General features: G+C 37.2%; 1 protein-coding gene across 5 annotated transcripts in view; it reads right to left on the reverse strand.

Annotated features, from left to right (window-relative positions):
• The window catches only part of PPP2R3A (protein phosphatase 2 regulatory subunit B''alpha), a 223,836-nt gene that overhangs the window by 23,651 nt on the left and 173,546 nt on the right, over nucleotides 1-26,639 (reverse strand). For 4 of the 5 annotated variants that reach the window (XM_079922189.1, XM_079922190.1, XM_079922187.1 and 1 more), the window contains 3 exons: nucleotides 5,961-6,136; nucleotides 4,560-4,678; nucleotides 2,776-2,882 (listed from right to left, as the gene is read on the reverse strand). In XM_079922189.1, coding sequence (XP_079778315.1) covers nucleotides 2,776-2,882; nucleotides 4,560-4,678; nucleotides 5,961-6,136 — 402 coding nt within the window. Of the gene's footprint in view, nucleotides 1-1,987; nucleotides 2,883-4,559; nucleotides 4,679-5,960; nucleotides 6,137-26,639 lie in introns of those variants that run through there. The other variant, XM_079922191.1, reaches the window with a different exon arrangement.

Raw genomic sequence — 26,639 nt, forward strand, 5'->3', positions numbered from 1 at the left:
CAGTATTTCCTGGATATGGTGTGACTTCTGACCTTTCAGATTCAGGTCTTCTTTTATTTCAAAAAAGCTTTTCTGTTATCTTTGAATATTTTTTTCTACTTCATTTGCTCCACTGTCTAGTATGTTTAAGTTAGATCCCTTTTGTTTTCCTTATATATACCTAATTTTCTGATAACTTTATTTTGTTCCTTTCTATTCAGTTTTACTTGATATTTCAAAGCCTTCTTTCACATCTCTGTTTTTTCTTTGCTAGTTAAGAATTATACATCCACAAAATGATTTTTAATGGTTACATGGGATTGCACTGTGTATATGTAGGATAATTTTATTAATCTTCTTCTTATTAAATACTTAGATTGTCTCCAGTTTTCACTATTATAAACATCTACACATCTTCTTAACAGTAGTGATATTGCTTCATAAGATCAGTACACTTATCCCAATTCGTATTAATGAAGCTCCCTGCCAAAAAACTAAATCATGCCTGTGAATCAACTTGCCTGTCTTTTCTGATGCACTCAGACTTAAGATAATCAATGAATGATGAATGATTTTAAGGGTTTCCTCTGGGTCTTTGACATAAAAATGAGGTCCCAGTTTTGTGGCTAAGCATATTAAGGAAATCTCTAGATTAAAGAAGGTGGTTTGGTGATGGCTTCTTCAGTACTCTCAAAAAAGATATTCAAGACTTAATGGTACAATCTCTATGGAGGACTATTTGACATTATCTACTGAGCTGGGTATTTTCTGTTTATCCCTCTAGATCTACTCTTCCCCTAGCTCTGTGCCCCAGGAGGCTGACCCAAATGGACCACACCATTGGGCTCTCTTGTCTTCTGGTTTCTGGTTGGAAGCTAAAGCGAAGTGCCTGCAGGGTACTGAAGGATATGAGAATGAAACGGGATATTCTAGCAGCTCTCCCTCAGCTGGGTTGTCACAGGTTGGCTAAATCCCATTACGAAGGTCACAAGTTCTGTCAGGTGACCCTCTCCATATAGCTCTTCTCTTTGGGTTCTGATGATGGTTTCACCTACTTGTCCTTTTAGGCCTAGGGATGAAATGCTCCCACCATACCTAGTTCTGGGTGTCTGCATCATTTCTTGTTGGTTTCTCTAAAATCCTCCTGTGTCTTTGCAAGTTTGCTATCTGTTTGCTACACACTAGAAATTTATCCCGCATTTGTATAAAATGACACATAAGATTATTCACTGCAACATTATATCTCTAATATTTCACTATTTTCACTATAATGTTTGTGAACGGAGGAATGTAAAATAATGGTATAACTATATAGTGGAATATTATGCAGTTATTAAAAAGCTTAGCACATTCATTAAATATATTTATGGAATAATCTCCAATTTATTGATTTGTTTTTTCTCCAACCTTCAGTTATTCTTTTATTAATTTTTTCATACACCTCAGGGCCCCCCAAATATTTGTGATGCCTCATTTATACCTCAATGATCATAAAATACAAGTACCTGGTTCACCATGCTGCTCTCCCAATCTTTGTTGTTATCATTTTTAGCTTTATTGAAGTTTGATACAAAAAACTGTACACATTTAGTGAATACATCTTGATGATTTTGGATATATGCTTATATCTGTGATACCATCACCACAACCAAGGTACTAAACACATCCATTACCTCCAACATTTCCTTGTGTTTTTTTTTTCTTTTGTAGGAACACTTAACATGAGATCTATCTTCTTAACATATTTTAAAGTGCACAATACCATTTTTTAACTATAGATACTATGTTGTACAGCAGATCTCCAGAACTTATTCATCTTCTATAACAGAAACTTTATAAAAGTGTGGAAAAAGCAGGAAACTAAATAATGAGTATGGTACCATATGTGTAAGAGGAAGAAAGAAATAAAAGAATGTATATGTGTATTTGCTTTTATACATATACACATATGTATGTATATATGTGTGTTTGTGTATGAGAGAGAGCGAGTGTGAGAACACGTGGGAGGGAGTGGGGATGGAGTGTCTTTGGAAGGGTGCACAGAAAATGATAACAGTGGTTGCTTCTGGGGACAACTGGGTAGCAGGAAACTTACTATTTATTCTTTTATTTGAATATTAAATCAAATTAATATACTGCCTATTCAAAATGCATTACAATGCATTACATTAATAATAAAGATTAATTGAGAGGCTTAGAGAAACAATGACTAAGGAAGAATCATAGGAACTGCTAAAGGAATCGCCAGAAGATGAAAAGAGCCAGCAAATTATAGTTACTGAAATGTTCTAAGCAGTAAAAGTCTTGAATAATTTAATTTCTTACCACAGTCCCTTTATGGAATTATACCCTATTATAAATCCTTGTAGAGGTTACTTCCTGTTCAGGGTTGAAAGCACCAAACCATGTCTGATAAAGATTTGTTTTAAACATGATGATCTTTACTACTTAAAACAGCTTCAGTTCTAGCCTCCTCCTGTATTTATAAACAGGGTGTACTAACATCCCTAGCAAAGTAGTATGACTGCACAATGATCTCAGTTTTCAGTGAAAGGTACAACTCCATTAAAGGAAATGGCACATGAGAAGACTTTTCAGGAAATTAGTGAAGAAGGAAAGAGAAGACTGCTGGGGAAATATTCATTTAACTGAAGCTGGTTAAAATCACTCATTTTTATGATATTCAAAAACGGTAGAAATAGGAAAGGATTACTAGCTTGATTTTTTAAGGTGGTCCTAATGTGGTTATTACCCCTGTTACAAAAAGTTCTACAAGACCAAGGCAGACTCACTCACCCTTCCTGGAACTGTGCTTGGGCAGACTCCTCTGCTACAAGGGTCTCATATTCCTCAGCAGCAAACCTGTCCCAGTCAGAGGGCTCAGGACTGTCATTCTCAACATCCTGATTGGGAAAAGGACAGCCACAGGAAACAAAATCAAATACAAAGAATTGGAGATAGGTCATTACAAATGTTTTACATCACTGAAAAAAAACCTATCTGAAAAATGTTTCATTTAAACATGTTAAAAGTGGTGCTAAAGTAACATTCCTAAAGTGATTTTCTACACCGTGAATTAAAAAATTATAAGGCTGTTCAGCAGCTAGACTGTTTAGGTCTAGATTCTTCAGCCTTGTTATCAGAGGCTCTTCTCTAGCCCCTTCTCCTCTGGCACTTTGCACAGCAGCTATCTGGAGTGACTTGTGGTTTGCTTATGCCCACCTGAAATGTACCATCCCTTCCTCTGACATTTTTATTGCTTCTTTCAAAGCCAGCTCAGATACCGTGTTATCTGTGTTATCTTTTAGAAACTGCCCTTCTCCCCCCAGTCATTTCCTTCACTATACTATGCTTGGTTGCCACCTTTTGCTCTTCTGTCTTTTTTCATCTCTGTATACCCATTCTTTATATACTGAATCATCTCTATATAACCAGTGTCTTTTCAACACAGTGCTTGGAATTTACTGAGCACTTTCTGCACTTTCAGAATGTTGATAATTACCACCTCTCAGAAAAAAAAGGAAAATTTAAAGGTAAAAAATTTAAAGTAAAATTTATAACATAAATAAAAGAAATGAAGGGGGAAAAAGGGCATATATTTTCTTTTCCTTCTACAATACAGGCAGCATCCTGGATTATATGTTCTAGGTAAAATGATGTTTTTCCATGATGAAATTGAGTTAGTATTGCCCTAGGGTGTAAGGTTAGTTATGCCTAGAAGAATGCAAGTACCTAAATATTGACTACACAATGCCTTAATTACTGTATTTAATCCACTTTAAGAACTTCACCCCACCCTTTTAACATCTCTGAAATTGGCATGCATCTCAGACTTACAATTGGCAATAATTTTTCTTGCTTAAAGGTATATAAAATAATGGGGCATCTTAAACTCAATGATATAATACTGACTTCAGGCTAGTGATAATGCATCTTGACATGCCCTAAGTTCCAGTGCAGAGTATTTGGTTTTAGGAGCTGATCTTTATGTTCTTACAAGTACAGTTATGCAACATATGGAAGACAAAGAAAAGACTGAGAAAGTTTCCTGTACTTGTACTCCTATAGGACTCAACTGAAACAGTTCTTTTCCATCAATATAATTTTTACTCTTTAAACAGGGGATTAGAAGAAGTGGTGATATTCTGCTTTTTGTTTGTTTGGTGTTTTTCTGGACATGGGTTTTCTGAGAGTCCACAGGTTTTTGTGTATGGGGAAGGCAGCTCACCCCTCTTCAGCTGTAGAATGTCTTCAAACTGATAGTCATGTACAGTGATCATTACTACTTGAAAAAGTGTTACGTTATCTGAAGGTTGTCTTATTTTGGAGAGCATCTAGTTTTTATTACCTTGTCATCCCGAAATTGAATGGTACAGTTAAATCAAGCCCAATATACTTTCTAATACTATGGGAAGATATGTGCTCTAGGTCCTTTATTCTCTCATTTCAGTATGTGATGAAATGTTTTAAATGTTACCTCTTTAAATACCAGAATTCCTGCAGACAGAGACCATTTTTATCTGTAGCACACAACCCCTGATACTGCAGCCCTCAAATAGAAGTTAAAACTATACTGGTACCTTCTGGACCGCAAAGGGATCTCTCTGTTCATGGTCTAAGTATTTCTCCAGATTAAAGAAAGTGTCATAAAAGATGTGAGCCATTCTGCATCTCTTCAGATCTCGTAGAGTTATTTTGCCTGTGTAAGAACAAATCTGGTAAATTTCAAGAACTGTTTTGGCAAGTGAAAAAAACTTTTACTGAAGTTTAAAAGTATGTGCATATGCTTATTTGATTATAAAAATTGATTTCTTTTCTTTTGAGGTAAAGTTCACATAAAATTCACCATTTTAACCATTTTAAAGGGTACAACTTAGTGGCTTTTCGTACATTCACAATGTTGCAGAACCATTACCACTGTCACATTTCATAGCATTTTCTTCACCCCCAAAGGAAACTGTACCCATCAAGCAGTCCAACTCCATCTCCCCTCCCAAATCCTCAGCCCCTGGCAATCACTAATCTGCTTTCTGTTTCTATGGAAAAAGCCTATTTCTTTTTTTTTTCTTTAAACAATTTTTTTAATTTATATATTTTAATTTTATTGAAGTATAGTTGATTTACAATGTTGTGTTAGTTTCAGGTGTACAGCAAAGTGATTCAGTTATACATACACACGTATTCATTCTTTTTTAGATTCTTTTTTCATATAGGCTATCACAGAATATTGGGTAGAGTTCCCTGTGCCATACAGTAGGTCCCCATTGGTCATCTAGCTTAAGTATAGTAGCGTGCATGTGTTCATCCCAAGCTCCTGATTTATCCCTCCCCACCTTCCCCTCTGGTAACCATAAGTTTGTTTTTGATATCTATAAGTCTGCTTCTGTTTTATAAATAAGTTCATTTGTATCTTTTTTAAAAAAAATTAGATTCCACATATAAGTGATATCATATATTTGTCTTTCTCTGTCTGACTTACTTCACTTATGATAATCTCTAGGTTCATCCATGTTGCTGCAAATGGCATTATTTCATTCCTTTTTATGGCTGAGTAATATTCCATTGTATACACGTACCACAACTTCTTTATTTATTCCTCTGTTGATGGGCATTTAGGATGCTTCCATGTCCTGGCTATTATAAATAGTGCTGCAATTAATACGGGGGTGCCCGTATCCTTTCAACTTACAGTTTTCTCTGGATATATGCCCAGGAGTGGGATTGCTGGATCATATGGTAGTTCTACTTTAAGTTGAAAAAGCCTATTTCTTAAACAGAATTTGCCATCAATTGTTGGTTCTATGCTAACAATAAAGGAGAAACTTAAATACTTCTGTATTTGGAAAGCCTGTATGGAAGACTCTGGGAAGTTAAATAATTTAGGACCATCCAGGATTATATCCCACACTCCGTTACAGTGCAACGGAGTTTGCATTGTACACCTAGGTGTTCAATGCAAATGGCTCTTTATTCAATCTTACCATCGTTGGCTGGCTTCACCAGGTCAAGCATCTGGCACAGCAAATCATGGAATGGCAAGGGCTCAATGCCCATGGCTTCCATCCGGTCACACTGCTCCTCATAGAAGTATTCCAGCTCGTACATGGAGAGCACACCATCCCCATCCACATCCATGCAGCGGAACCAGTACTCAATGCTAGGAGATAAGGATACTCATTAGCAATGGCCCGTTAAAGGTCCTTTATTCACTCAGATTTATTATTGTTCATGTTTCTTTTAAAAGTTACATATGTGTATACTTTAGACTTAGACATAGTTTTACAAAATTTATCAGAAAAAATGGCAGACCTTTATTTTCTCTTCCCCAGATCCAATCATTTTCAACACCTGATTTTGGTTTTTATCTTTACATTTCAGTTAAGATGTCTATATTGCTCCTTTCTCATATTTCTGTTTTAAGGAGTGGATTAATTTTGCACTATGAAAGATGAGGTTTCAGCTGTTTTGCCACTCATTCCACCTTACCCACAGCCCTCCCCAGCCTCTTAATATATAGATAAATTACTCAACATTCAGAGTTTATAACTACATTTTCCTTTTCTCTTTTATTTGCTTAGTTTTTGGGGTACAGTACATGTTACTAATTCAACCCCAAAACCTCTACCAGTTTTCTACATCCATAATCAGTCCCATTAGGTATTCTATCAATTGCATTTCCTTGAAGTCTTTCTTGGTTCCTTCTGACTTACTCTCATCTAGACTGGTTGATCTCCAGGCCTGGTTCACGGTTTCACTCTAGGAATTCCCTTCACCTTTCTCCTGTTTCTTATATATCACATTTTCCTCATTCTTGGTTTACTTCCTTGTTTGGTGTAACACATCCTTCAGTAGCTTCCTAAAAGCTACATTTTTAGATCTTGGATCATTGAAAATACCTTTTATCTACTCCCAATGTAGTTGGTATTTATAGAATTATAGGTTGGTGGTTCTTTTCCTTCAGAATTTTAAAGGCACTGATCCATTGTCTTCCATTTATCCATTGTTGTTGAGAAGTCTAAAGCCACTGATCCTTTGACTGTAACCTGTTTTTTTTTTTTTTTTTCCTTTGAAGCCTATAGAGGTTTCTGGTGTTTTGAAATAATATGAGGTGCCTTGGTCTGTATCTAATTCACTTATTTTGCTGGGCTCAATCTGGAAACTAGTATTCTTTAGTTCTTGGACATTTTCTCAAATTATTTTGTTTCTTCCCTGCCTCTGTTTCCCCTTATCCATTCTATTTTTGTGGCATTCTTATAATTCAAATCTGCATCGTCCAATATGGTAGCCACTAGCTATATGTGGCTAGTCCAATCTGAGATGTCTTTAAGTGCAAATACACAACAGATTTTGAAGACTTAGGAAGAAAAAAAACAGTAAAAACATCAATACTTTTATACTGAGTACATGTTGAAATAACATTTTAGATATATTGGGTTAAATAAGATACATAATTAATTTAAATCTTATGTTTCTTTTTACTTTTTTACTGTAGCTAATTTCATTAAAAAATTTTAAAACATTTTAACTAAAAATTGTATGTATTTAAGATATATAACAAAATAATGTGATATACACAGTGAAACGATTACTACAGTAAAGATGTAAAAACGATTACACAGTAAACGATTACTACAGTAAAGATGTAAAAACGATTACAGTAAAAACGATTACTACAGTAAAGATGATACTTAACATATCATCTCCTCACAGTGTTAACCATTTTTTTTGTGGGGGGGTAGGGATGAGAGGACCTGAACTCTACCCTCTCTAAGTAAATTTCCAGTATTTAACACAATATTATATTAAATGTATAGTCATTATATTGTACATTAGATCTCTAGATTTACTCATTCTATATAACTACAACTTTGTACCCTTTGACCAGCATCACCCCATTTCCCTCACACCTCCAGCCCCTGGTAACCACCATTCTACTCTCTGCTTCCATAAGTTTGACTTGTTTTTGATTCCCATATAAGTGAGATCATGCACTATTTGTCTTTCTGTGCCTGGCTTATTCCAATTAGCATTATGTCCTCCAGGTTCATCCATGTTGCAAATGATAGGATTTCCTTCTTTTTAAAGGCTGAGTAATATTCCACTGTGTGTGTATACATATACCACATTTTCTTTATCCATTTATTCTTTGAGGAACATTTAGGTTGATTCCATATTTTGGCTATTGTGATAATGCTGTAATGAACAAGGGAGTACAGATATCTCTTCAAGAGACTGACTTCAGAGTTATGGTTCAAGATGGTCAAGTAGAAAGATCCTGAACTCACCTCCTCCCAAGACATGCCAAATCTATAGCTACATATGGACCAATTTCCTCTGAAAAAAACTAAAAACTAGCTGAGTGACTCCTACATATTGGGCAAATGAGAAAAAACTCACACCTAAGTGGGTAGGAGATGCTGAGACACAATCTTGCTGTAAACCCCAACCCAGCACAGTGACCCACAATCAGGTAGAAACTCAAAATCCAGAGCTTCTTCCTGAGGAGCAAACAGTTTGAACACCACATTGTGCACCCAAACTTTTAAAGACATACAACCGAGACCACTCCCCCCAAGTCTAGATTCTTTCCCCTCCTTTTTTAAAATTGAAGTATAGTTGACATGTAATATTATATTAGTTTCAGGTGTACAACATAGTGATTTGACATTTATACATATTATGAATTGATCACCACAACATATCTAGTAACCATCTGTCACCAAAGTTATTACCGTATTATTGACTGTATTCCCTATGCAATACAGTGCATCCACATGCCTTATATATTTTATATCTGGAAGTTTGTACCTCTCAATTTCCCTTCATCTATTTCACCCAACCACCCCCTTACCCTCTGGTGACCACCACTGTGTTCTCCATATTGGTGAGTATGTTTCTGTCTTATTTTGTTTGTTTGGTTTTTAAATTCCACATATAAATGAAATCATATGGTATTTGTCTTTCTCTGTCAGACGTACTTCACTTAGCATAATACCCTTAAAGCCCATCCATGTTGTTTCAAATGGCAAGATTTCATTCCTTTTTTATGGCTGAGTAAAATTCCATTGTGTGTGTGTGTGTGTGTGTGTGTGTGTGTGTGTGTATCACAGCATCTTTAGCCACTTATCTATCGATGGACACTTAGGTTACTTCCATATGTTGGTTATTGTGAATAATGCTTCACTGAACGTTGGAGTGCACGTATCTTTTCAAATTAGTGTTTTTGTTTTCTTTGGGTAAATACCTGGAAGTAAAATTGCTGGATCATATAGCAGTTCTATTTTTAATTTTTTGACGGACTTCTACACTGTCTTCTGTAGTGGCTGCACCAATTTACATTCTCACCAACAGTGCATAAGGGTTCCCTTTTCTCCATATCCTCACCAACACTTGTTATTTGTTGTCTCTTTGATAACAGCCATTCTGAAAGATGTGAGGAACTCATTGTGGTTTAGATTTGCATTCCCCTGATGATTAGTGATATTGAAGATCATTTCATGTGTCTGTTGGCCATCTGTACGCCTTCCTTGGAAAAATGTTTATTCATGCCCTCTGCTCACTTTTTAATCAGACTGTTTGTTTTTTTTGATATTGTGTGAGTTTTAAAATATATTTTAGATATTAACCCCTTATCAGATATATCATCTACAAGTATTTCTATTCAGTAAGTTCCCTTTATGTTTTGTTGATGGTTTCCTTTGCTGCACAAAACCTTTTTAGATTGATGTCTCATTTGTTTATTTTTGTTTGTTGCCCTTGCCTGAAGAGACAGATCCAAAAAAATATATATTGCTAAGACCAATGTAAAAGAGTATACAGCCTATGTTTTCTTCTAGGAGTTTCATGGTTTCAGGTCTCACATTTAAGTCTTCAATCCATTTTGAGTTTATATTTTGTATATAGCATAGAAAGTGATCCAGTTTCATTCTTTTGCATGTAGCTGTCAAGTTTCCCAACATCATTTATTGAAGAGACTGTCCTTTCCCAATTGTATATTCTTGGCTCCACTGCTGTACATTAATTGACCATGTAAGAGTGGGCTTCTTTCTGGGCTCTCTATTCTGTTCCATTGATCTATGTGTCTGTTTTTCTGCCAAGACCATACAGTTTTGATGACTGTAGCTTTGTAGCATAGTTTGAAATTAGGGTGTATGATACCTCCAGCTTTGTTCTTTCTTAATATTGCTTTGGTTTTCACAGTCTTTCATGGTTCCAATACACATTTTAGGATTATTTGTCCCAATTCCATGAAAAATGCCATTGATACTCTGATAGGGATTGCACTGAATCTGTAGATTGCTTTGGATAGTATGGACATTTTAACAATATTAATTCTTATATCTTTCCATTCATTTATATTGTCTTCAGTTTCTTTCATCAGTGTTTGATAGTTTTCAGAGTATAGGTCTTTCACTTTCTTGGCAAAATTTGTTCCTGGCTATTTTGTTCTTTTGGTTGCAATTATAAATATAATTGTTATGTTAATTTCTTTATGATAATTCATTATTCGTCTATAGAAATGCAATAGATTTCTGTATATTGATTTTGTATCCTGAAGTTTTACTGAATTCATTTATTAGTTCCAATAGTGTTTTGGTGGAGTCTTTAGGGTTTTCTATATATATTATCATATCATCTGCAAATAGTGACAGTCTTACTACTTCCTTTCCAATGTGGATACTTTTTATCTCTTTTTGTGTGATTGCTGTGGCTAGCACTTCCAATACTATGTTGAATAAAAGTGTCAATGGTGGAAATCTTTTTCGTGTTCCTGATGTTAGAGGAAAAGCGTTCAGCTTTTCACCGTTGAGTATTTTCTTAGCTGCTGGTTTGTCATATATGGCCTTTATTATGTTGATACATGTTCCCTCTATATCCATTTTGTTGGAGAGTTTTTATCAAAAATGGATACTGAATTTTGTCAAATGCTTTTTCTGCATCTAGTCACATGATCATGTGATTTTTATCCTTCACTTTGTTAATGTAGTACATCATGTTGATTGATTTGTGCATACAACCATCCGTGCATCTGTGGAATACACTTGATAATGGTGTATGGTTCTTTTACTATATGATTGAAATCAATTTGCTAATATTTTGTTGAGGATTTTTGCATTTTATGTTCATCAGACATATTGGCCTGTAATTTTTTTTGTAGTGTCTTTATCTGGTTTTGATATCAGTATAATGAATTTAGAATTGTTCCTTCCTTTTCAATTTTTTGGAATAGTTTGAGAAGGATAGGTATTAACTCTTCCTTAAGTTTGTTTGAATTTACTGTTGTCTGGTCCTGGGCTTGTTTGTTGGGCTTTTTTTTTTTTTAATTACTAATTCAGTTTCATTATTGGTAATCTGTTCAGATTTTCTATTTCTTCCTGATTCACTCTTGGAAGGTTGCATGTTTCTGGGAATTTATCCATTTCTCCTAGGTTGTTCAATTTGCTGGCAAATAACTGTAGTAATCTTTTATGATCCTTTGTATTTCTGTTGTGTCAGTTGTAACTTCTCTTTCATTTAGTTTTTTTCACTGATCTTTTTTTCCCCAGTCTTTATTTCATTTATTTCCATTCTGATCTCTATTATTTCCTTCTACTAACTTTGGGTGTTGTTTGTTCATTTTCTAGTTTCTTTAGGTATAAGCTTAAATTGTTTATTTGAAGTTTTCCTTGTTTACTAAGGTAGGCCTGTAGTGCTATAAACTTCCCTCTTAGAACTGCTTTGCTGTGCTCCAGTTTTTGGAACACTGTGTTTCCATTTTCATTTGTCTCAAGGTATTTTTAAATTTCCTCTTTGATTTCTATATTGAATCATTGGTTGTTTAGAAGCATGTTGTTTAGCTTCTATGTGTCTGTGTTTTTCCCGGTTTTCTTCTTGTAATTGATTTCTACTTTCAGAAAAGGTGCTTGATATGATTTCAGTCTTTCTAAATTTATTGAGACTTGTTTTGCAGCCTAACATGTGATCTACCCAAAGTATATTACATGTGCACTTGAAAAGAATGTGTATTATGCTATTTTTGGATGGAATGTTCTGTTAAGTGCACCTGTGTCATTTAAGGGCAATATTTCCGTATTGATTTTTTTGTCTGAATGATCTATCCATTGATGTAAGTGGGGTATTAAAGCCTCCTATTATTATTGTATTACTATCAGTTTCTTTCTTTATGTATGTTAATATTTGCTTTATGTATTTAGATGCTCCTATGTTGAGTGCAGAGATATTTGGAAGTGTTATATCCTCTTGTTTGATTGACCCCAAGGATCGTTATGTAATGACCTTCTTTGTCTCTTCTTACAGTCTTTGCTTTCAAGTCTGTTTCGCCTGATATTAGTATTCTAATACTAATATCATTAATATTAGATTTCCATTTCCATCTAATACTAATATCATTAGTATTCATTTCCATTTGCATGAAATATTTTTCTATCCCTTCACTTCCATTTAAAAAAATTTTATTTATTAATTATTTATGGCTGTGTTGGGTCTTCATTGCTGCATGTGGGCTTTCTCTAGTTGCATCGAGTGGGGGCTACTCTTCATTATGGTGCATGGGCTTCTCATTGCAGTGGCTTCTCTTGTTGCGAAGCATGGGCTCTAGGTGTGCGGGCTTCAGTAGTTGTGGCACGTGGGCTCGGTAGTTCTGGCTCATGGGCTTAGCTGCTCCACGGCATGTGGGATCTTCCCAGACCAGGGCTCGAACCTGTGTCCCCTACATTGGCAGGTGGATTCTTAACCACTGCGCCACCAGGGAAGTCCCTATCCCTTTACTTTCATTCTGTGTGTGTGTCTTTAGATCTGAAGTGAGTCTTCTGTGAACCATATAAATGGGTCTTGTTTTTTTAATCCATTCAGCCACACTTTGTCTTTTGATTGGAGCATTTAGTCCATTTATAGTTAATGTAATTATTTTAAAAAATATTTATTTTATTATTATTAATTTTTGGCTGTGTTGGGTCTTCATTGCCACATGCGGGCTTTCTCTAGTTGCGGCAAGCAGGGGCTACTCTTTGTTGTGGTGCACAGGCTTCTCATTGCGGAGGTTTCTCTTGTTGTGGAGCATCAGCTGTAGGTGCGCGGGCTTCAGTAGTTGTAGCACGTGGGCTCAGTAGTTGTGGCTCGTGGGCTCTAGAGTGCAGTCTCAGTAGTTGTGGTGCACAGGCTTAATTGCTCTGCAGCATGTGGGATCTTCCTGGACCAGGGCTCAAACCTGTGTCCCCTGTGGCAGCAGATTCTTAACCACTGCACCACCAGGGAAGCCCCTAATGTAATTATTGACAGGTATGTACTTACTGCCATTCCGCTGTTTTTGTAGTTCTTCTCTGTTCCTTTCTTCTTTTGTTTCTTGTTCTCTTTCTTTCTGATTTGATTACTTTCTTCCATGTTACGTGTGTATTCCTTTCTCTTTATTTTTTGTGTATCTGTTATATGTTTTTGGTTTGTGGTTACCATGAGGTTCATATACAACAGTCTGTGTATACAGCAGTCTGTTTAAACTGATGGTCATTTAAGTTTGAGTGCATTCTAAAAGCACTACATTTGCTGCCCCCGATATTTTATGTTTCTGACATATTTTGCATCTTTCTGTTTTACTACTTTTGTCTTTTAACCTTCGTACTAGCTTTGTAGGTGACTGACCTTTACTATATGTTTGCCTTTACCAATGAGATTTTTTTCTTACATGATTTTCTTGGTTCTAGTTATGGCCTTCACTTTTCTGTTTAAAGAAGTCCCTTTAACATTTCTTAATAAGGCTTATTTAGCGGTGATGAACTCCTTTAGCTTTTACTTGTCTGGGAAACCCTTTATCTCTACTTCAATTCTGAACAGTAACCTTGCCAGGTAGAGTATTCTTGTTTGTAAGCTTTCTTTCTTTTAGTACTTTAAATATCATGTCAGTCCCTTCTGGCCTGTAAAGTTTCTGCTGACAAATTGGCTGGCAGTCTTATGTGGGAGTCCCTTGTTGCTTTTCTCTTGTTGCCTTAAAGATTCTCTCTTTGTCTTTAACTTTGGAGATTTTAATTATAATGTATCTTGGTATGGGTGTCTTGGGTTCATCTTATATAGGACTCCCTATGCTTTCTGCACTTGGATGTCTGTTTTGTTAGCCAGGTTAGGAAAGTTTTCAGTCATTTTTCTTCAAATAGGTTTTGAAGAAAACTTTTGCTCTCTCTTCTCCTTCTGAGACCCTTGTAATGTGAATGTTAGTACACATGATGTTGTCTCACAGGTCCCTTAAACTATCCTTAGTTTTTTTTTAAATTTAATCTAATTTGATTTATTATTATTTTTTGGCCACACCATGTGGCATGGGGAACTTCCCTGACCAGGGATCAAACCCGGGCCCCCTGCAGTGGAAGTGTGGAGTCTTAACCACTGGACTACCAGGGAAGTCCCAAACTATCCTCATTTTACAAATTATTATTATTATTTTTTGCTGTTTTGATTGGGTGACTTCCACTACCCTGTCTCAGATTGCTGATACATTCTTCTGCATCCTCTAGTCTGCTGATTCCCTCTGGTGTATTTTTCATTTCTGTTATTTTATTCTTCAGTTCTGATTGGTTCTTTTCTGTGTTTTCTATCTTGTTATTGTTCTCACTGAGTTCATCTATTTTTCTCCAGAGTCCAGTGAACAACTTTAAGACTATTGATTTGAACCCTTTATCTGGTTAATTGCTTATCTCCATTTTGTTTAATTTTTTTCTTTTGGTTTTGTCTTGTTTTCTTATTTGTCTCCTCATTTTGCCTAACTGTCTGTGTTTGTTTCTACATAATATGTGTATCAGCTACATCTCCCAGTCTTGAAAGACTGGTCTTATGTAGGTGTCCTGTGGGGCCCAGTGGCAACATCACCCCTGGTCACCAGAGCGAGGTGCTCCTGGTTATCCCCTGTATGCGCTGTGTATGTTCTCTTGTTGTGGTTGGGCTGCAAGTGCTGTGGGTGCACTGGTAGATGGAGCTGGTCCCTGGTCTGGCTAGCTGAGTGGCTTGGCCGCAACTGCTGTTGACACCCTGGTGGGCAGGGCTAGTCCCCAGCCTGGCCATTCATGAGGCCTGGCTGCGATTGCTGTGGGCACATTAGTGTGCAAGGATGGTCCCCTCTAGCAGGAGCCACTTTTGAGGGGCACTGGTGCTGGTTGGGGCCACCTGCCAGGTGGGGCAGGGTGGGAGTTGCTTTGGAGGGGATGGCTGAGGTTGGTGGGTTGGGTGGGGTGAGTTCTCAGAGGAATGCTGGGGATGGATGCCAGGTGTTAGGTAGGTTGATGGAGAATGACAGAAATGGTGCCTGCCAGAGCCAGGCCAGCTGCGTGGAAGGAGAGCAAAAACAAAAAGGGAGCCCACCAGCACTTCTATCCCTGGAGAAAGTTTCACCAGAAACCTGCCCCTCTGACACATGCCCTAAAATTAGTCAATGAATCTCCCTCTTGTGTGATTCAGATTCTTTCCAAGCTGCTATCTCTGTGCTGGGACTCAGAGTGAGTTTGTGCAAGCTCTTCAAGAGTGGAGCCTTACTGGACAGCTACATGTAAAAGAATGGAATTAGAACGCTCCCTAACACCACACGCACGCACACACACACACACACACAGCTACATGTAAAACAATGGAATTAGAACGCTCCCTAACACCACACGCACGCACACACACACACACACACAGCTACATGTAAAAGAATGGAATTAGAACGCTCCCTAACACCACACGCACGCACACACACACACACACACACAGCTACATGTAAAAGAATGGAATTAGAACGCTCCCTAACACCACACGCACGCACACACACACACACACACAGCTACATGTAAAAGAATGGAATTAGAACGCTCCCTAACACCACACGCACGCACACACACACACACACACAGCTACATGTAAAAGAATGGAATTAGAACGCTCCCTAACACCACACGCACGCACACACACACACACACAGCTACATGTAAAAGAACGGAATTAGAACACTTCTAACACCACACACACACACACAAAGAGTGGAGCCTTAGGCTCTCCTGGACATAAGCCCACCTGATTTTCAAAGCCAGACATTGCAGGGGCTCATCTTCCCTGAGCAGGCCTGTGGGCTGTGAAGCCCGACATGGGGCTGGGGCCCCTTGCTCCTCAGGGGAAACCTCCTTGGTTACGATATCCCTCCTGCTTGTGGGATTGCCACACCAGGGGTATGGGTTCTGCTGGACTGCATCTCTGCCTCTCCTACCTGTCTTGATGTGGCCTTTTATTTATATCTATGGTTGTAGAAAATCTGTCCTGCTAGTCTTCAGGCTGTTCTCAGAGACAGTTGTTCCATAGTTTTAGTAGTTTTAGTGGCTCTGTGGGAGGAAATAAGCTTAGATTTTCTTTCTCTGCCATCTTGATCCGGACTCTCTCTGAAACACTTAGCTTTGAAAACCAATGAGGCTTGAGTTCATGAGACCTACAATGCTCTAGTGAAGTGAGAAAAGGCTCTTAAAGGGCTTGCATGCTTGGACTCACCTGCCCCAGGGCCAAGTACAGAAGCAGCCGCTATAGAGGTGCCCAGATTTTCTGTTAAGGAGGCTAATTTCCTTATCTTAAAGCCTCGGCCTAAGGGGCAAGCGTCTAATTTAACACACATCTGGGGGCCTGCTGGGCTACTGTGAAAGGACAGACTAGCAGGCACCATGTTTACACTCTCCCTCTGCGCCTCACTCCAGCCACAGGGCACCAGTTTCCCACTCTCCCTCCGCCTTACAGAGCACAAGTATTTCTCAGAGGGAAGCTTTTACATAAGGCTGGTGCTCCAGTTTTTGTTGCTGCCACCCACGGGATGCCACTTGATTGCCTGGCTCTGGAGGCCTGTGTTTCTGGGTTTCATGGGACCATAGCAATTGGAGACAGTTCTTAGCAGGCCACCACATCAGGGCACAGCACACATAGCAGACTGAAACACACTCCTTGTCTTTCAGTGAGAGGCCTATTTGCTTATCCAGGAACTTGGGCCTAAGGGGCAGGCTGCTGGTTTGGCACACGTCTAGAGGCCTGTGGAGGCGCTCTCAGGGAATGAAGGCTGATGGATGCAGTCTTCGAGCTCCCTTCTGCCATATTCTAGCTGGTCAGTATCTCCCAGGAAGGAGCTTATAAACTTGTCTGACTCCTTAGTTATTGTGGCTGCCTCCAGGGACATCTCTAGATTGTCTGGCTCTGGTGGCCACCAGGGCTTATACTCACGGGTTCCACAGGACTGTAACCAATGGAGAAAGAATTCTTAAAGAGCTACCAATCCCAGGGCACAGCAAGAGGCAACACACCCAGGAGCCCAGTCTCTCCGTTAAAGAAGCCTATTAGCTTACCATCAAAGCTGCAGTCAGAGAGGTAGAATTCTTAATTAATCACAGATCTAAGGGTAATCCCTTCCAGAGACCTCAAAGTCCCTTCATACTCTCCCTCTGCTGCACTCCAGCGTGCCAGTATCTCCTGGAGGGAAGTTTTTATATACGTCTGGAGCCCTGGTTTTTGTGGCTGCCACCCAGGGGACACCTTCTGATCACCTGGCTCTGGTGGCCAGGGAGGCTTGCATTCCCAGGTACCATGAGACTGTAACGACTGGAGAGACAGTTCATAGTAAGCGACCATGCTCAGAGCACTACACAAACAACAGAGTGAAATATAACCCCACCTAGTCTTTCTGTGAAAGAGGCCTAGTTGTGTGTGCTGGGTCACTGGCCTTAGTCACAGGCCTCAGGTTTGGCTCACATCTAGGGCCCTATGGAGGTGCTTTCAGGAACACAGGCTGATGGATGCCATCTTTGCACTCTTACTTTGCCTTGCATCAGCCTGCTGGTATCTCCCAGAAAGGAGTTTATATAGTCATCTGGCACCCCTGATGTTTTTCGATTGCTGCCCAGGAATACCTCCCAATTACTTAGTTCTGATGGCCAGTGGGGCTTATACTTGTGGTTCCACAGGACTGTATATATTTGCATAATTTAAGAGCTGCTGATGAGAGTCTGGCTTGTAATCAGCCTGAATCTAGGTGCTGACTGAGATCCTTCCTTTTGGGACACTGACCGGTCTTTGCATACCCTCAACTACAGGGAACCATCAAACTTAAAATAGGATGCTTGGATAAGTACAGAGATTTGACAGACAACCACGAGCTAGGGCAGGGTTGAACCATAAGGTTCATCTCCTATGTGAGGCCACTACTTCAAGACTGGGAGAGGTGTTTGTTTTATCTAATGCATAGAAACCAACACAGAGAGTCAAGCAAAATGAAGAAAGAGAAGAATATGTTCCAAACTAAAGAACAAGAAAAAAAAAATCTCAGAAAAAATCCTTAATGAAATGGAGATAATTGACTTGCCTGATAAAGAGTTCAAAATAAGGGTCATAAAAACGCTCACCAAACTCAGAAGAAAAAAAGAATGAATACAGTGAGAACTTCAACGAAGACAGAAAGTATAAGAAAGTACTTAATAGAAGTCACAGAACTGAAGAATACAATAACTGAACTGAAATACACTAGAGGGGTTCAACAGCAGACTAGATGAAGCAAAGAAAAGATCAGTGAACTCAAAGATAGGGTAGTGGAACTCACACAATCAGAGGAGCAAAAACAAAACAAAAATATTGAAAGAAAGTGAAGACTGCTTAAAAGACTTACGGGACAGCAAACAGACCAACATTCCCATTACAGGGGTCTGAAAAGGAGAAGAGAAAGGAGCAGAAAACTTAATTGAAGAAATAATGGCTGAAAATATCCCTAACATGGGGAAAGAAACAGACATCTGGATCCAGGGAGCCCAGAGAGTTCCAAAAGAGAGTAGCCCAAAGAGATCCACAGGAACACATATTATAGTTAAAGTGTCAAAAGTTAAAGACAAGGAGAGCATCTTAAAAGCAGCAAGAGGAAAACAACTAGCTACATACAAGGAAACCCCTATAAGTTGATTTTTCAGCAGAAAAATTGTAGACTGGAAGGGAGCAGGATGGTATATTCAAAGTACTAAAAGAAAAAACTTCTAGCCAGGAGTACTCTACCAGGCAACATTTTCATCAAGAATTATAGAAGAGATAAAGAGTTTTCCAGACAAGCAAATCTTAGGGAGTTTATCACCACTAAACTTGCCTTACAAGAAATAAAAGAAAGGTACTTTTTTTTGAATTGAAAAAAAGAAAACAGTGCTGGACTTCCCTGGTGGCACAGTGGATAAGAATCTGCCTGTCAATGCAGGTAACATGGGTTCTATCCCTGGTCCGGGAAGATCCCACATGCCGTGGAGCAACTAAGCTGTGCACCACAACTAATGAGCCTGCGCTCTAGAGCCCATGAGCCACAACTACTGAGCCTGCGTGCCACAACTACTGAAGCCCATGTGCCTAGAGCCCGTGCTCTGCAACAAGAGAAGCCACCGCAAGGAGAAGCCTGTGCACTACAACGAAGAGTAGCCCCTGCCCACCACAACTAGAGAAAGCCCACGCACAGCAACGAAGACCCAACACAGCCAAAAATTAAAAAAATAATTAAAAAATTTAAAAAAATGGTACTAATTAGTAACAAGAAAACATATGAAAGTATAAATCTCACTGGTAGTGGCCAATATATAGTAAAGATGGTGAATTAATCACTTATAAAGCTAGTATGAAAGCTAAAAGATGAAAGTGGTAAAACTATATAATAATTGGTTAAGATATATACAAGATAAAAGATGTAAAATGTGACATCAAAAGCAAAACATGGCAGGAGACAGCAAAAATGTAGAGCTTTAAAATGCATTCAAGCTTAAGTTCCTATCAAGTTAAAATTGACTCAGTATAATTTGTTATATGTAAGCCTCATGGTACTCACAAAGCAATAACCCATAAAAGATAGACCAAAGATAAACAGAAAGGAATCTAAGCATACCATGAAAGAAAGTCATCACACCATAAAGAGAACATGAGAAGAATAAACAGAGAACTACAGCAACAATCAGAAAACAGTTAAAAAATGGCGATAAGTACATACCTATCAACAATTTAAATGTAAATGGACTAAATTCTCCAATCAAAAGACACAGAGTGGCTAAGTGGATAAGAAAACAAGACCTATCTATATGTTGCATACAAAAAACTTACTGACTGTAAAGACACGCCCAGACTAAAAGTCATGGGATGGAAAAAGATTTCATGTAAATGGAAACAAAAGGAAAGCTGGGTTAGTTATACTTGTGTCAGACAAAAACCTTTATAATAAAGACTGTAATAAGAGAGAAAGAAGAGCATTACAGAATGATATAGAGATCAATCCAACAGGAGGACACACCATTTGTAAATATTTATGCACATAAATATATAAAGCAAATATTACCAGACTTAAATTTACAAATAAGCAGCAATACAATAATAGTAAGATACTTAGATACCACACTTTTATCAATGAATAGATCATCCAGACAGAAAATCATCAATAAGGAAACATCAGCCTTAAATGACATGTTAGATCAGATGAACTTAACAGATACATACAAAACATTCTATCCAAAAGCAAGAAAATACACATTCTTCACAAGTGCATGAGAAACTTTCCCCAAGACAGATCATACGTTAGGCTATAAAACAAGTCAGTATACTTAAGAAAGTTGAAATCATATCAAGCATCTCTTCTGAGCACAACTGTATGAAACTATAAATTGATTACAAGAAGAAAACTGGAAAATTCTCAAATATGTAGTGATTAAACAACATGCTACTGAACAACTAATATGTCAAAGAAGAAATAAAAGAAAGTAAATAAATACCTTGAGACAAATCAAGATGGAAATACAACATACCAAAACTTAGAGGATACAGTGAAAAATGTTCTAAGGGGAAAATTCATAGCAATAAATGTCTATATCAAAACCCAAGAAAAACCTCAAATAAACAACTTTACTCCACCAGCAATGAGAGAAAGCAGAACAAATGAAACCCAAAAGTAGTAGAAGGAAGGAAACAACAAAGATCAGAGCAGAAATAAATGAAAAAGAGACTAAAAAGACAATGAAAAGTCAATGAAACTAAGAACTGGTTCTTTGAAAAGATGAACAAAATTGACAAACCTGTAGCTATACTCCCAAACAGGAGAGAGAGAGAGGGAGACAGAACTCAAATAAAATCAGAAGTGACAGAAAAAACAGTAATAGTGATACTACAGAAACACGAAGGATTATAGGAGATTACTATGAACAATTATACACCAACAAACTTGACAACCTAGAAAAAAATGGATAAATTCCTAGAAACATACAACCTACCAAGACTTGAATTATGAAAAAAAGAAAATCTGAACTAATTACTAGTAAGGAGATTGAATCAGTAATGAAAAACCTCCCAACAAACAAAAGCTTAGGACCAGACAGGTTTACTGGTGAATTCTATCAAGCATCTGAAAAGAATTAATACTAATCCTTCTCAAACTCTTCTAAAAAATAGGAGAGGAAGAAACATCCAAACTAATTTTGAGGTCAGCATTACCCCCAAATAACAAAACCAGACAAGGATACCACAAGAAAAGAAAATTGCAGGCCAATATTCCTGATGACTATAGATGAAAAAATCCTCAACACAATATTAGCAAACTGAATTCAACAATAAAGTGAAAAGATCCAAACCAAGATCAGGTGGGATTTATTCCAGGGATGCAAGAATGGTTCAACATCTGCAAATCAATCTACATGATACACCAAATTAACAAAAGGAAGGGTAAAAAACATATGATCATTTGAATAGATATGGAAAAATCATTTGACAAAATCCAACATCCATTTATTATAAAAACTCTCAACAAAATGGGTATAGAGGGAACATACCTCAACATAATAAGGGCCATATATAACAAGTCTATAGCTAACATCATACTCAATGGTGAAAAGCTGAAAGCTTTTCCTCTAAGACCAAGAACAAGAAAAGGGTACCCACTCTTGCTACTTTTATTCAATGTAGCACTGGAAGTCCTAGCCAGAGCAATTAGGCAAGAGGAAGAAATAAAAGCCATCCAAATTTGAAATGAAGTAAAACTGTCACTATGTGCAGATGATATAATATTATATATAGAAAACCCTAAAGAATCCACCAAAGAACTGTAAGAAAACTAATAAATAAACTCAGTAAAAATGCAAGATACAAAATCAATATACAAAAATCTGTTGCATTTCTGTACAGTAACAGTGAACTAACAGAAAGAGAAATTAACAACCCCATTTACAACTGCATCAAGAATGAAATAAAATACTTGGGAATAAATTTAAACAAAGAGGTGAAAGATCTGTGCACTGAAAACCACAGGACACTGATGAATGAAATTGAAGATACATATAAATGGAGATATTTCATTCTCATGGACTGGAATAATTGATGTTGTTAAAATGTCCATACTACCCAAAGCAATCTACAGATTAAATGAAATCCCTATCAAAATTCCAATGGCATTTTCCACATAAATAAAACAAACAATCCTAAAATTTGTATGGAATTATAAAAGATCCCAAATAGTCAAAGCAAACTTGAGCAAGAAGAACAAAACTGGAGCATCACACTACCTCATTTCAAAATATACTACGAAACTATAATAATCAAAACAGTATGATTGTCATAAAAACAGACACACAGATCAGTGGAACAGAATAGGGCCCAGAAATAAACCCACACATATATGGTCAATTGATTTATAACAAAGGAACCAAGAATATACAATGGGGAAAGGACAGTCTCTTCAATAAAGGGTGTTGTGAAGAATGGACAGCTTCATGCAAAAAAATGAAACTGGACCACTGTCTTACATCACATACAAAAACCAACTCAAAATGGGTTAAAGACTTGAATGTAAGACCTGCAACTGTAAAACTTCTAGCTTCTAGGCTGTGAGCTCCTTGACATTGGTCTTGGCAATGAATTTTTTTGGCTCTGACACCAAAAGCAAGCCAACAAAATAAACAAGTAAGCTACATCAAACTAAAAAGTTTCTGCACAGCAAAGGAAACCATCAACAAAATAAAAAGGCAACATACCGAATAAGAGAAAATATTTGCAAATTATATAGCTGATAAGGGTTAATATTAAAAATATATAAAGAACTCATAAAACTCAACAGTAAAAAAACAAACTGAAAAAATGGCAGAGGATCTTAATAGACATTTTTCCAAGAAGACATACAAATGGCCAACAGGTACATGAAAAGATGCTGAACATCACTAATTATCAGGGAAATGAAAATCAAAACCACAGTGAGACACCTCACACCTGTCAGAGTGACTGTTATCAAAAAGACAAGGAATAACAAATATTGGCAAGGATGTGAAGAAAAGGGAACTCTTGTGTGCTGTGAAATGTAAATTAGTGCAGCACTATGGAACACAGCAGGGAGCTCCTTAAAAAATTGCCAAGAGAACTACCATATGATCTAGCAGTTCCACTTCTGGGTATTTATCAAAAGAAAAAGCAACATCTCAAAAAGATGTATGCACCCCCATGTTCACTGTGCATTAATTATAATAGCCAAGATATGGAAACAACCTAAATTTCCATCAATGGATGAATAGGTAAAGAAAATGTGGTATATATACACAATGGGATATTACTCAGTTATAAAAAAGATTGAAACCTTGCCATTTGTGACAACATGGATGGACCCTGAGGGCATTATGTAGGTAAGTCAGAGAAAGGCAAATCCTGTATGATCTCACTTACACATGGAATTTAAAAACTACCACCACCACCACCAAACCCCCAAACTGAGAGATCACGGATACAGAGAACAGATGGGTATTTGCCAGAGTAGGGTAGGGGGTGGGTGAAATGGGTTAAGGGGGTCAAATACTACAAACTTCCAATTATAAAATAAATAAGTCCTGGGATGTAATGTATGGCATGGTAATTATAGTTTATAATACTGTACTGCATATTTGAAAGTTACTAAGAGAGTAGATCTTAGAAGTTCTCATCACAAGAAAAAAAAGTGTAACCATGTATGGTGACAGATGTTAAGCAGACTTATTGCGGCGATCATTTTGCAATACATATGAACAGCAAATCATGAAGTACATCTGAAACTAATATAATGTTAGTATAATGTTATATGTCAGTTATACCTAAAAAAGGGGAAAAAAGAGGTAGAAAAGGAAAAAGAAAGAAAAGACACAAGTTGCAACTGTAGTAATTTGAGAAAAGGCCAGTCTTTTTTCTTTGGGGGAGGTGGGCAAAGTGACTATTTTATTTATTTATCTATCTATTTATTTAAATGGAAGTATAGTTGATTTACAATATTGTGTTAGTTTAAAGTGATTCAGATATATATATTTTTTCAGATTATTTTCCTTTACAGGTTATTACAAATAACCTGTGAGTCTGTTTCTATGTCTGTGAGTCTGTTTCTCTTTTGTATACAGATTCATTTGTATTATTTTTTAGGTTCCACATATACAATATTTGTGTTTTTCTGTCTGACTTACTTCACTTTTAGTAAGATAATCTCTAGGTCCATCCATGTTGCTGCAAATGGCAATATTTCGTTCTTTCTTTATGGCTAAATCATATACATATATATGTATGTCACATCTCCTTAAACTGTCTGTTGATGGGCACTTGGGTTGTTTCCATGTCTTGGCTAGTATAAACAGTGCTGCTATGAATATTAAGGTGCATGTATCTTTTTGAATTAGAGTTTTCATCGTTTCTGGATATATGCCAAGGAATGGGATTGCAGGATCATATCACACGGTAGCTCTATTTTCAGTTTTTTAAGGAACCTCCAGACTGTTCTCTGTAGTGGCTGTACCAGTTTACATTCCCACCAACAGTGCGAGTGTAGGAGGGTTCCTTTTTCTCCACACCCTCTCCAGCATTTATTGTTTGCAGACTTTTTGATGATAGCCATTCTGACCAGAGTGATGTGATACCTCACTGGAATTTTGATTTGCATTTCTCTAATAATTATGATGTTGAGCATCTTTTCATGTGCTTGCTGGCCATCTGTATGTCTTCTTTGGAGAAATGTCTATTTAGGTCTTCTGCCCATTTTTGATTGGGTTTATTTTTTTAATATTGAGCTGTATGAGCTGTTTGTATAGTTTGGAAATTAATCCCTTGTTGGTCGCATCGTTTGCAAATATTTTCTCCCATTCTGTAGGTTGTCTTTTTGTTTTGTTTATGGTTTCCTTTGCTGTGCAAAATCTTCTAAGTTTAATTAGGTCCCATTTGTTTATTGTTTTTATTTCCATGACTCTAGCAGATGGATCAAAAAAGATATTGCTGCTATTTCTGTCAAACAGAGTTCTGCCCATGTTTTCCTCTGAGTTTTATGGTATATGGTCTTACATTTAGGTCTTTAATCCAGTTTGAGTTTATTTTTGTTTATGGTGTTAGAGAATGTTCTAATTTCATTCTTTTACATGTAGCTGTCTAGTTTTCCCAGCACCACTTATTGAAGGACTTTCTTTTCTCCACTGTATATTTTTGCCTCCTTTGTCATAGATTGATCATAGATGTGTGGGTTTATTTCTGGATCTACCCTTTTTTTCACTGGGTGGTTTGTTTTTTTGATTTTGAGTTGTATGTAAAATATATTTTGGAAATTAACCCCATGTTAGTCCCATCTTTTCAAATATTTTCTCCCATTCCGTAAGTTTTTTCATTTTGCTAATGGTTTCTTTTGCTGTGCAAAAGCTTTTAAGTTTGATTAAGTCCCATTTGATTATTTTTGCTTTTCTTTCTTTTGCCTTGGGAGACTATCTAAGAAAATATTGCTACGATTTATGTCAGAGAATATTTTGCTTAAGTTAAGGGGCTAGTCTTTGAAGCCTGTACTTTTAAGGGCTTGGAGTTAGAAACAAAAATTATCTTAATAATTTACTGTGGTTAAAAAGACCATTACATTTGGTTCTAAATCAGTCATCATTTGAGAAAGGAGAGTTTCTTTAGAGCCCAGAAAATGTCACATGCCACTAGCATATTTCCATTTTTGCTCAGAAATAAAACAGTATTCAGTAAATGAAAGAAAAAAAAAGACACTGATTTCATTTCCTTTGGATATATACCTAGAAGTAGATTTGCTGGATCATAAGTTAGTTTTATTTTTAATTTTTTGAGGAACCCTCCATACTCTTTACTATAATGGCTGTACCAATTTACATTCCCATCAACAGTGTACCAGGGATCCCTTTTCTCTACATCCTCATTTGTTACCTTTTGTCTTCTTGATAAAAGCCATTCTAACAGGTCTGAGGTGAAATCTTGTTGTGGTTCTGATTTGTATTTCCCTGATGATTAGCGATATTCAGCATCTTTTCATTTATCTGTTGGCCATTTGTATGTCTCCTTTTGAGAAATTCTATTCAGGTCCTTTGTCTATTTGTATTCTTTCTTTCTTGCTTCCTTCCTCCCTCCCTCCCTCTCTCCCTCCCTCCCTTCCTTCCTTTCTTTCTTTCTATTATTTTGGCTGTGCCGGGTCTTAGTTGTGGCATGCAGGATCTTTAGTTGCAGCATGCAAACTTCTTAGTTGTGGCATGTGGACTTCTTAGCTGCATTTGCAGGCTTCTTAGTTGTGGCAGGCGTGTGCGATCTAGTTCCCCAACCAGGGATTGAACCTGGACCCCCTGCATTGGGGGCATGGACTCTTACCCACTGGACCACCAGGGAAGTCCCCTCTTTGTCTATTTTTAAAA

The sequence above is a fragment of the Stenella coeruleoalba genome (genome assembly GCF_951394435.1).
Source record: "Stenella coeruleoalba genome assembly, chromosome: 5".
Lineage (NCBI taxonomy): Eukaryota > Metazoa > Chordata > Mammalia > Artiodactyla > Delphinidae > Stenella > Stenella coeruleoalba.